We start from the raw sequence: 12,741 nt of genomic DNA, 5'->3' as shown, positions 1-12,741 counted from the left end.
TTCAAAAGATCACTTGAGGGCACTTTCAAATAGCAACTGCTCTGAATGCATGTCCAGAACTTTAGCATAACCCCTCAAGGGACTGGCTGTTAGACTAGGGGGGAGGGAGTAGGTAACGAATACTAGCCAAGATGTTCAAAACACGTTTGAATCCTTAATGCAGCTAAGTGGTTCACTTCCATAGTGCTGAGCATCTAACAGCTGCCACTGATAGCTTAATCTCTAGGAAGCTATTGACTCTTGGCCATGACCCTTTCCTTCTGAAAAAACTACTGCATTTAGTACCAGACTTAAAACCCATTGCCTAAAAAACTTCTGCCAAATTCCAGAAGCTTGAGTCATGGTCAACTAGATGGCCTCCATTCTAGGAAGCAAGGACTCCAGCAACAGATCTAAATCCTCTGCACTTTCACCTGTAAGGTTTTAAATAGTGTGCTCCCAATTGGAAAACAAACTCAATGACCAAAGTCTGTGTGTGTGTGTGTATATATACACACACACACCCTTTTTTATAGGAGTTGCAAGATCAACATATCTGAAAACTGATCCCTAGAATTGACTGGCTCAGAAGTTTATTGCTATCTCTTGCTAGTTCTGAATAGAATCTCTGGTCACATGCACCACCTCCTCTGGGTAACAGTGGAGAGCACCTATATTATGGGGGCAGGGAAAGGTCTTGCATTAAACAAGAGTACACCCAAGCAAGTGGTTTGAGCATTGGCCTGCTAAACCCAGGGTTGTGAGTTCAATCCTTGAGGGGGCCACTTAAGGATCTGGGGCAAAAATCAGTACTTGGTCCTGCTAGTGAAGGCAAGGGGCTGGACTCAATGACCTTTTGAGGTCCCTTCCAGTTCTAGGAGATAGGTATACTATATTTTGCCTTACTTAACTCCATTGGCAGTTACTTTAGGGGTCTGTCAGTAATTTGGTGTACAGCACTGACCCCATCTGCATGAGCATCCAGATGGATGCTTACACTTCCTCAAATTATTACATGGTAATAAGGCAATGCTCTAACCACTCCCTTATGTTAGCCTAGCATAGATCAAAGGCCCTCCTTCACTATTCTGTCACACCCAGGTGCCAGTGAACCTCAACTGCTCATACCACTTAATTACTTGACACTCATTCCTCCAAATTGGCTTAAACAGTTAGCTTCCACTTTCTCATGGGTATCTTAAACAAGTATAGAAGTTAGAAAACTGAAAAGGCCTTTTGGTTTTGTCCCTTAGCCTCTAACCATCTATTTGTACAAGTCATGTAACCTTCCTCTAGGTGAAGGAGTAAACACAAGGTAGTACAATAGAATAAAACTGCATTTCTGGAGATGGCTAACTTGCAGCTGTAACTTCAAGTCCAGAACATAGCTGCAGATTTGACTCAAATGTCAAATGCTGCTGATAGAGCAGTATAGTTTCATTATGCTTGACAAATGTCAAATCTGTATTCCAGCAGGCATGGGTAGGGTAGACTAGGAGATTGGTCAAGCTATTGCTATGTATATAACCCAAATGATCACTACTGGAGCCTATAAAAGGACCCATCAGAGTTGAACTTGTTCATACTCTACTCAACTTTCATGGCAATGCAAGAGATTCTAGCAAACCTTCAATACTAAACTGACACTCTCTAGAATTGTCATAAACAGATAGTTAAGGGTTAAGGTCTCTTTTCCCTGGAAAGGGTTAACATGTAGTACCTGGTGACCACCTGACCAGAGGACCAATCAGAGATAAGATTTTTTTCAAATCTCTGTGGAGGGAAGCCTTTGTCTGTGTGAGAACTCTTTGTGGATCGAAGAGGACAGTCATGTCTCCAAGTTCTCCTGGAGTAGGTTCTACTAATTAATAGTGAGTATTAATTAGGAAGGCAAATTAGTCTTATGATTTGATTTCTATATTTGCAATTGTGTGTTTGCTAAAGGAAATGCTTTATTCCTGTTTGCTGATATTGCTTTTACTGAGAAAAGGGGGAGGGGGAATTCTCTCCAGAGATTGATAAGGTTATCCCCTATGAGTGTCCAGCTTGGGCTCATAGAGATTCTGTATTTTCTTTTTGTTCTCTTAATAAATTCTTTTCTTTTCTTTGGACTTGGTTAATTCCTTCTCTTGTGGAAATTCAGGGGAAGGGGAGGGGGGAAGAGACAGTCCTCCTGGGTTTGATTCAAGGAGTTTGAATCAAGGTATCTCTCTCTCCGGAGCAGGCTGGAGAGAGGGCAGAGAGGGGAGGGGGAAGGTTCCTCCTCTGTGAATGATCTGTGTTCCCAGGGAGTGTCTTTTGAAGGGAGACAGGGGGAAACAGGGGTGTCCCAGCCCACATATTGACTGCGGTGGTGGCAGCGACAAGGAAACCTACCCTAGGATTTTAGGGTGGGGGAATACATGCTGGTCCTCACTTTGAAACCGCCCAGTTTCAAGTGAGGGTAGACCCATGACAAGAATCCATACCACTTAGAATAATTCTAAGGTGGTGAGGAGGAAACAACTGGACTAACTGCAAGATCTTACATGTGTATCAGTTACACTCATAAACCTGCAGCTATTTTCAAAGGAATAGCTCACTGTTCTGGAACAGCATGTGTTTGATTTTTAAACACACGCTAACTTAGAACTGGAAACTATCTCCAGTTGAAATTCTAGTAATCTGGATGGTGGAGTCAAATGCATGTTTGCACATCATTCTACACACACCATTCCACATACAGAGTGGTCAAACCTGTTTTGGGTGTTTTTTGTGCATAACACTCACCTCTGAATTTCAGAGGTTATAATACCTGCTGGTAGATTACCTTTTAAGCAGCCAGAATCAAACATTAGCCTTTGTTTATAGTAGCGTCCAAATACTTAACTTAATCTGTAGCACAACAAAGCTGTGCTGTATATGAACTCTAGCAGGACTGAGGTCTGCTTCTGTAGACCTTCATAATCACTTGATGTATGACCCATAAATCTTGTAGACAACATTTCTTGTCACCAAAAGTTAATGTAGGAACATGCTCACTGCAGAATGGAAGAGTAATCTAACTGGTTATAGACAAAATACTTTTATGCAGTGTCAGCTCGTTTCAAACAGGTTACAATAGATTTCTGCTCCAGAAACAATAGTTAAAAAAAATAAAACTCATGCCTTAGATTGTCACTTTGCCAAGACCTAACGCAGGGGTGAAAGTAATCTTCACCAGTACAGGGGCCAGGCCTCCTGCAGAAGGAGCAGGGCTAGAGGTCAGGATCCCCTACTTGGCCAGGGCTGCTGAGAGCAGGTTTGGGCCCCCCAGCAAGGGCAGAAAAGCTAAACAGGGCTCACAAAGCCAGGCCCTCTTCTGGGCCACCAGGCTCCAGTAATTTGTACCGCTTCCCCCTGCTCATCAGCCCTGTAGTTGGGCCTTGCCACCCAGGGCTCCGACAGTGATTTAAAAGGACCTGGGGCTTCCATCTGCTGCCACAGTAGCAGCAGCTGGGAGCCCTGGGCCCTTTTTAAATTGAAAGCACCAGGGCAGGTACCCTTTTGCCCCCCACCCTCCCTGTCAGCAGCCATAGGGGGAGCGAAAAGGGCAATGACGTTAAAGCGCTGCAGCAGCACTTTAACATCATTGCCCTGTTTGCCTCCCCCATCAGCAGCCCTGCCAGTAGGGCCTGTACCAGCAGGGCCACTGCCAGGGGAGGCAAAAGGGGCAGGGATGTTAAAGCATGGGCTGCGTACAGGCCTATACCAGCTCACTTTCACCCCTGACCCAAGGTAATATGCCTATTTCAAGATCTAGAAAGTCTGTGTAGTCTTCTGTTTACCTTCAGAAGACTAAAACCCCAATTGATGGGAAGAAGCAACTAGTTATATTGGTTGTCTCTAAAATAAGCCTTAGACTGATGTCCTGTATTGCTTCCCCACAATTCTAAATCACAGCTAATAAACAATTGGATACTCCCATCTAGCAGATACCTTAAAGCATAACTTTGTTAGCAGCAGACTAGAATGGATTACAAAATGAATGACAGCACTCTCTTCAGCAAGACTAGACACCTAAGCTCTGAACACCATTTTAAAAGCTGCTTATCTATCTTTCAGGTTCAGAAAAAACAGATGAATTTCTTTTGGCCAGATTCAAAGGGGATGGTGTAAGATACAAAGCCAAGCTGATTGGCATTGATGATGTTCCAGAAGCAAGAGGAGACAAAATGAGCCAAGATTCAATGATGAAGCTGAAGGTAAAATCCTGAACTTGGCCTTTTTAACCAGACCTGTATGCTATTCAGTAGGCAGGATATAGTGGTCAAATGCAAACCATGCCACAACTCCCACTGTGTATCAAAAGTAATATCAAGCAATGACTACACTTCAGTGTGATACAGGTGCACAGATCCTGACTGGAGGAAAGGTGCCACTCCAATCAGAAGATTAGTAGAACTGATGAAAGAAAGGAAGCAGCCCAAAACTACAATGAGCAACTGTTTAATCTGAAAATTGCTCTGCAAATATTTCATAATCCATATAGTTCTTAGCATCTGAACTAGAAGATGCAGGTTGGTGAGCCAAAATCAAATCCTAAACTTGGAGAATTTAAACTCCCTGGAAGGGAGTGAAGGTGGCAGGAAGAACTTCCATAGCAGTTTTGAAGACTCCAAATTGGATTGTTCAAAGAACCTCATCCACTGCTACTGTAACTAAAATAAATGCATGCTCTTCTAACAATTCAAGAATGCTCAATAAAACCTTAGTCTTATGACCGATAGCAAAGCAGTCTAGAGAATAATGCAGGGCAAAGCAGAGTGAACTGCAAAGGTACAGTCAGCAACATTAAGCATGTTCAGAATTACATGCCTCAGTGGTCATATCAGCCTCTTCAGTACTAATAACTTAATCATTCTTGTTGGGCAGTATGGATAGGCAACTGATCTCAGGTCTCTGTTTAAACCAGGACAGACAACCTAGTAAAGAGATTACTCCATAGCTCCTTTTGACAGAGCTGCTTATGTAAATGAGGTCTGCTTTAAAGCTCTTACAAGCTTAAACTAGTGCAGGTGAGGGAACAATCTTGACCCTAAAACTCCAGCATTGTCTATACTAACATGGGTGCATAATAAGACTCCATCTCTGGTGGAGACAGATGGCCAAATTCAGCTGATTTGCAGCTTCATTGAGGTCTATAGGTTGCACAGATCTAAACAGAGGCACAACTTACTCAAAGCATAAGTATCTAGGCACAAACAAATTTGACTCAAGTTTGAATTGATTAAATATTACTAATAACACTCCTCCTGTTCATTTAGGGAATGGCAGTAGCTGCCCGCTCCCAGGGACAGCACAAACAGAAGATCTGGGTGAACATCTCCCTTTCTGGTATCAAGATAATTGATGAGAAAACTGGGGTAAGAATTCAGAACTGGCTATGTGCATGACTACTAAGACAGTTTCTTCTCCAGTGACCACAGCTGCACTAACTTAGCCTTTTCACCTAAAATTTAAAGACCTAGGAAAGCTTTCTAGCATGTACAACTTCTAAGGACTCTCCTCGGGGTGGGAGGGGAGTAGGAGCAATCTGTATCTACTCAGACTTGGGAGGGAGTTGGATCCTGTCTGACCTCTGTAGGCACTAATAGCCTGACACTATTCTGTCATGTTTCTAGGGATACAGAGCATGTTAAACCTTAATGCTGACTTGCAAACCACTTGGATATTGCCCTGTCCATTTTATTTTTACAGATTTGATAAGCTGAGCTCACTTAGGTTTTTAATTGTACATAAGCACTTGAAGAAAGCCACTACCATCGCATAGTTTTCTCTGTACTCTGGTTCTGTTCTGTTGCACCAAACGTACTTTAGTCACTTTCAAAAGACTGGAACTAATTGCTTTCAATTCTAGGTTATAGAACATGAGCATCCAGTAAACAAAATCTCCTTTATTGCTCGGGATGTGACTGACAACCGTGCATTTGGATATGTTTGCGGAGGAGAAGGACAACATCAGTTTTTTGCCATAAAAACAGCACAACAGGTATGAATTAAGGGTTCTGTTGGGCATTAAGGTCATCCTGTGGGACTTGCAGGTCAACTTTTGGGCATATTGCTTATGCTTGTCTACATTTTTCAATAAATCAATCCTATCCAAAACTGACTCTTATGAAGCCCACAGACAACTCAAACAGAGCTGAGTCAGCTTTTGAAGACCAACTTAAAAAAATATAAGAAGCCTATTCAGCAGGCTGTCTTCCAAAATAGAAATTAAGTAGCTCTCCATTGCAAGGAGCATCAGTTGAGGAATAACATTATACTGTAGATCTTGCTGATCAAGAATTTCTTACTGCAGCATGACATGGTGTTCAGTAACTTGCATCTCAGTGCTGGGTGGAAGTGGCCTGAGCTTGCTTTAGGCACTAGGAAGACTAGGTTTCATCTTGCATTTTAGCATGCAGAGTTCTACTGCTGGCCAATGGAGAGCAACTTAATAAACGTGCACACGAATACACTTTGTATTCATGGCCAGGAGCTCTAGTCTGCACTCTTAAAAGTGGGAATAAAAAATTGTTAAAAGGCCAGCACGCATGGCAGTGTGAGTAAGTGCTGACTTGTGGATGTGTTAATCCTGCAAGTTTGAGTAGTTCTGACTTTGCTGTTCCTGTCCAACACATCTGCTACTAATGACAAGCCACATCTCTAGCTTCTCAAAGTTTCATGTCCAGTTCATGGGGCACTGATTAGAACTGTGCTGCTTCTCTCCTGCCCCCCCCCCCCCCAAAGAAAGCCAGAACAAACAGGTGATGGGACCTGGTGTGACCTTTCCCAGAAACGGATTATGCAATTGTTAAGAATGATGGCTTGTCTGGGCTCTCCACCTACTGTCTTGGGGCAAGCTGGTTTGCTAATGCCTGCTTTAAATGTTGGCTTAATCACTGACATTTTATAGGTGCAGCTGGTAACATTTCCTAGCACTGGCTATTTTCAGTTCCTTATAACTGTCCAAATTTAACTACTTGGACTGAAACTGTACGTTCTGGTGTCTAAGGTTGAGTTTTGGAAAACAGCAGCCCATGCTGTTCCTCTGTTGCCAAGAACAGGGCAGGGGAGGAGAAATTAATGGAAAGAAATAGATTTTTGTCCTTGTTAAATGCTGGTGACCTTTGGAGCAAGGACTCGAAATTTTGGCAGGGAGTAGCCTTTCAGCTGTCTCTGAAAAGCTGAACAAAATTGGCCACGTTTAATTGAGTGTGTGGTTTTTTTGAAGAGCTTATCGGAGCATGTGCAAGTATTCCTCAAAGATTCTGTGCACATTGGCCATCCTCTAGGACTTTTCTGCAACTGGAGTTCTGGGCCACTATAGGCTGAGTCTAGGCTCCCTATTCTCAATTCAGGTGCTCATATCTGTGTGCTTCATTCCCTACACACCCTTATGCCCCAAGCAATGTGCAGGAAGCTTCTTAACCCACATGTAGAAGGAACAAGAGCCAGACCTTCCCGGGGTCAGGTGTGGTACTTTGAGGGTTTGACTTGGTACCTGAAGCATGTCCACACTACAGTGGCACAGCTGTGCTGATGTAGCATAGACATGTCCTAACCCAATGGAAAACCCCTTTCACAGAGGTAGATTACCTATGTGGGAGGCAGTACATTAGCTGGCTAAAGGACTTCAGTCTATCTACATCTGCAGTGGGGGTTAGGCTGACTAAACTACATGGTTTTATAGCTCAAATTTTCACAAATCTGAGTTTTGGCTAGGTCAATTTAACTTGTAGGTGGAGATTGGGCCAAAAGTCTGTCTTTCTACAGGGTTTTTGATAATTATCAGAACAATATAGTTTAGCTTTAAATACAACATTTCATCTCCTGAACACCATCTGAAGTCTTGGGGGGTGGGGGAGGAGAGAATTGGGGATGGGGAACAAATGACTTTAGAATAGCCTTTCCTGCAGCACCTTTTTAAGGAGGAGATTTTTCTAGCTAAAATGAACAAAGCAAAACATAGCAGGCTGCTCCTTTGGTCTTACCCATGAATTGAGGGCAAATGGGTGTCATCTGGTCAAGATAGACTTATGCAGCCAGCAAATTCTAAATAAAATTGGAAAGCCCTCAAGAAGGGAGGAGGATGGGGAGGGGGAACCACTCAAATCCTAAAACTGAGCATGGACCAGCCAGATGTAATTTAGCCTCCGGTAGAAAATGGAGGACAGCAAAATGGATCAGCTGGCACTGCTGCACCCAGCTTTTAAGTGTCTGAGAATGGGGTACCCTTTTCCCACCTGCAGGCTTCACTCATGATTATCTGCAGCTTTTTAAAAAAAAAGCCTGCATTAGACATTGTCCTTTTTGCTGAAAATAAGGTGTACCTATTCCAGAACATGTCTAGCAATGTACCAAGGAAGGCACAGTTCTTACCCTGGACTGTTTGCAAGGGATACAGGTCATGCACCATTGCCTCTGGACTATGCACAGAAATGCTTCTTCCTGTTCTACATTAAGGGTAAAGTCCTCTTCAGTACATAGTTTCTTACTGTTCTCCATCTCTTGGCTTCCCTTACTATTACAGTAATTGTGTTTAATACAAGGGTTTGACCAAAGGGGAGGTGACGGCAAGTGAAACTTGGTTTCATTGTATTCAAACACCTTTCAGTAAGCTTCATGATAAAGCAGTTAGCCTGGAAACTTCTACCATTCCTAGAGTAGAATACTAACTCAACAAATACAGTTCATATTTAACAGCAAGCCACCAATTAGAAAACCTCTGCAGAAACCTGAAGTATAAAACTTTCCCTTTCAGGCTGAACCTCTAGTAGTTGATCTCAAGGACCTCTTCCAAGTAATTTATAACATCAAGAAAAAGGAGGAAGAGGATAAGAAAAAGGCAAGTAACTTTTGTGTTAGTAAGAGATCCTTTAGGTAGGAGGATTCTGTTGGTGAATAGTTGCTTATCAAAATAACTACCTTTGTGTTCAGGATTATCATATTTCAACTCAGTATTGGCCAGAAGCTAAACTCACTGCTATATAACTTGTAGTAGGACTGAATCTTTGCTCGACTAGCTTTGTGCATATGACTCTTGCATACATGGCGAATGAATTTAAATAAACATACAAGTAGTTAGGATGCATAGTGATCTAGATTCTCTTCTGTTTGACTAGATCAGTAAATGTGCAAACTAGATTGGAGAGGCTAGTGCTTCAGTGTTATCTAAAATAAAGCTGGTTCATATCAACACTTATAATTGTCCTTGGCTCTTGGCAACATTTGCTTTACTACCACAGCAGTCTAGCTGAGAATGTTCAAATTCTTCCTCTAACAGTTTCAAAAGCTGTAGAGTTCTTTACAGGAAGGAATCTGATCTTCTGCCAATCAAGTAATGGCCAGATGCTAATGTATACTATCTATTTTTCCATCTTAGAATGAAGAAGCCAATAAGACAGTTGAGGTAAAACTTTACTCTTTCAATCTGAGTAACACATGCACTCTGAACAAGTGAGATTCTAACTATATTGCAAAAAAACAGGAGTACTTGTGGCACCTTAGACAAATTTATTTGAGCATAAGCTTTTGTGGGCTACAGCATCAGAAGTGGGCTGTAGCTCACAAAAGCTTATGCTCAAATAAATTTGTTAGTCTAAGGTGCCGCAAGTACTCCTGTTCTTCTTTTTGCAGATAAAGACTAACACAGCTGCTACTCTGAAACCTGTAATTACATATTGCCTTCCCCTTCATATACTGTCTACCTAGCAAGTAAAGTTGGAAGCAACCTCAAACATGCAACTAGTACTATAGAGCAATACAAAGTCTTTCTGCTTCACAGCACTAACAGCCTAGACATAGTTGTCGTCTCCCTCTGTGGCAGTTCATAAATCAGTCAGCCTGAATGATTGCTGGAATAAGATGCTTGTTTCAAACTTGTCTTAGCACTAACATTGCCTTTATTTTCACTTTCAGAATGGTAGCGATGCCTTGACTGATCAAGTTGACAAAATAAAACTGGTATGTTGACATAATGCTCACTTGAGTACTGTATGTACATCCTTAAACTACAAAGCAGATCTCTTAGCAGTTTCTAAGGGTGCTCATGTATGAAACAAGTTGTTTTTACTATAGTAAAACTACCTCCTTGGGTTAAAAGTGGAATATCTTAGACTTTGACTTAATGTTTGTACTCTGCTGGTCTTAAAAGCTTACATCAGTGTGGTGAAATCATTGCCTTACACAGAATCTGAACCTCTTCCAAATATGTAACTTTTTTAAGGGTGTTGACCAGATGGATTTGTTTGGCGATATGTCCACTCCTCCTGACCTGAACAGTCCTACAGTAAGTAAAGACCTCTCTTGCAGTATAAGTTGCTTGCTATTCCATTTTGTCTCTCAAATTACTCAAGCAAGGTGAGACTTCAGATTAACCTGATGTTGCAGTTAACCTAACCACTAGAAACAGACAACTGGTGCAAAAGCAGTTTTGCCACTAACTGGAAGGAGTAAAGTCAAATTTCATCCTCTTGTGCTAGATCTCTCATAGGAAGCTTGTTCCTATTACAAAATCTCCATAGTGACTCAAGTTTGTTCCCTCTATCATTGCATAACCATCTTCATCCATGTCTGTTTGCCTCTAGTGCTATCAAACACTGAAGTTCAGTAGTTAAGTGGCAGGCAGACTTGCAGTACCACACAATTTTCAACGCTCTTATGGTATTAACACTAAAGTTGGCATTTTTAACTTTGTATCCATGCAATGACTTTCAAGTGCTACACTTAAGATGCTGGCAAAAGAATTGAACAAATCTCAGGTCCCTTGCCCAGAATAGGCTGGCTGTGGCCTCTTGACTGTCAGATGCAGCTCCTCTACAGGAGAGACAGCTCTTCAAAGTTTCTGTACTGCCCCTCACCCACAATGACTTCATAATCCACATGCCTCACTTATTACTGACATGTGACACTAAAGAATGCTGTGCCAAAATAAACTCTGCTAAGCTTACCCAAGCACCACCTACAGTGTTAATGACATACTGCAGTGTAACTTACATTGATAGTACCCTATTCATTCAGAGTGGCTGGTGCCTCCCTTAAGGTGCCCTCCTACATCACTCATGCAAGCATAGTCTGTAACAGAAAAATGGCACTGTGAGCAGACTGCTACTGAGCTGCAGACATACGACACTTGAGTTTCATATGATCTAGGTTGAGGCAATGTATTGCCTCCGGAAAACTTAATTTTAAGTCACTGCTATGAGTCAAATCGGAGGGGTAGCCGTGCTAGTCTGGATCTGTAAAGGTCATGCATCCGAAGTGGGTATTCACCCACAAAGCTCAGGCTCCAATACATCTGTTAGTCTATAAGGTGCCACAGGACTCTTTGCTGCTTTTGAGTCACAATATAGCCATTTATAGTTTGCTCTATAACTTACTGACCTGTGGGGAGGAGGGTGTTCCTCCCTTTCCCCCTCCCCCCAGGTTTGAACAGTTATTAAGCATTTGAACCATGCCTAGCTTATGTCTTCAGGACAACTATCCAGATGGGAGCCCTCTTATTCAATAGCATCTGAGTGATATTGTAATGACTATGTAGTGAGTGTGAAGTCAGATGTATATGCCTGGCTCCTAACCATATCAAGCTTTTTGCTAATTGTAAAACAAAGTTGAGATTGCCCAACTTCCTGGTAATGAACATGAAGTGTTAGATGCTGGTTTTTATTTTCTGCACAGTAAAGATTGAACACATTACATGGCTTGCATCTTTCAGTCTTCAACTAACTTTACTTTTTTCTTTCCAAACTAATAGGAGAGTAAAGATATCCTGTTAGTGGATCTAAACTCTGAAATCAAGAACAATCAGACTTGTGTAAAAGAGAGTCCCTTCTTGAATGGCATCACTTCCTCTCTTCCACGACCAAAGTCACAGACACCTTTCTTGCCTGAAAGTTCTCTCGCTACCAATCTCAGCTTCTTTCCCATTCCCAATCCTGATCCTTTCAGTGATGATCCTTTCACACAACCAGACCAATCTGCACAACCTTCATTTGATTCTTTAAAATCTCCACTTCAGAAGAAGGAAAGTCTGAGCTTCTTGGGTAACGGTGCTGTAAATGGTGATATTGACTACTTTGGTAAAGAGTTTGACCAGATTTCCAATAGAACTGGCAAACAGGAAATACAGACAAGCCAGTGGCCTCTTAAGAGTAAGCCAATGCAGCTAGCAGCAAGGACCCAAAATGGGGTACCAGAAAGAGAACAGAATGGTTTTCTGACCAAATCCTCATCAAACCTATTTGTGGAAAGCCCTTCCAAAGGATTATCCCTGCAAAATGGAGTAAAGCTGGACTCTGAAAACAATGTCCAGCTCATGTCACATGACTCCATAACAATTAGCCCACCTCCACAAAGTACCAAGCCGGGAAGAGGAAGGAGGACTGTTCAGGTGAACCATCTTCAAATATTTAATGGTGACATGCATGCTCTGTTAGATGGGCTGGGTGAAGGAAGCTTTCCTTTTTCTTACCAAAATATGATGATACTGGCTAAACTATTCCTGCTACTCTACAACAACTTTTTTCAATTCTGTTCCACCCACCATGTTCCTTCTGCAATTCATGTTTTCTGATTTCATGTGTGCATTCATAATGGTATCACTAAATATACTTTTCTTTTCAATGCTGCCATACTTCACTAACGCCGGTAAGTATTTTGATCTGAAATGTATGTAGTACTTATAAATGTATTTAGTTAAATAAAGCAACTGGCATAAAGGTGCCTATTAGATTAAAATACTAATGTAGAATTATGAAA

The 12,741-nt window shown here is 41.9% G+C and overlaps 1 protein-coding gene across 2 annotated transcripts in view; it reads left to right on the top strand.

Annotated features, from left to right (window-relative positions):
- Positions 1-12,741, top strand: part of DAB2 (DAB adaptor protein 2) — a 43,849-nt gene that overhangs the window by 20,659 nt on the left and 10,449 nt on the right. Inside the window, exons 3-10 of one of the 2 annotated variants that reach the window (XM_045021090.1) lie at positions 4,063-4,202; positions 5,265-5,363; positions 5,858-5,989; positions 8,747-8,830; positions 9,368-9,394; positions 9,904-9,948; positions 10,211-10,273; positions 11,738-12,373. In XM_045021090.1, coding sequence (XP_044877025.1) covers positions 4,063-4,202; positions 5,265-5,363; positions 5,858-5,989; positions 8,747-8,830; positions 9,368-9,394; positions 9,904-9,948; positions 10,211-10,273; positions 11,738-12,373 — 1,226 coding nt within the window. The remainder of the gene's footprint in view (positions 1-4,062; positions 4,203-5,264; positions 5,364-5,857; positions 5,990-8,746; positions 8,831-9,367; positions 9,395-9,903; positions 9,949-10,210; positions 10,274-11,737; positions 12,374-12,741) is intronic. The other variant, XM_045021092.1, reaches the window with a different exon arrangement.

This window comes from Mauremys mutica, chromosome 6, assembly GCF_020497125.1.
Source record: "Mauremys mutica isolate MM-2020 ecotype Southern chromosome 6, ASM2049712v1, whole genome shotgun sequence".
NCBI classification, from domain to species: domain Eukaryota; kingdom Metazoa; phylum Chordata; order Testudines; family Geoemydidae; genus Mauremys; species Mauremys mutica.
The sequence above is the reverse complement of the archived record's forward strand: the minus strand, read 5'-3'. Positions and strand labels throughout refer to the sequence as shown.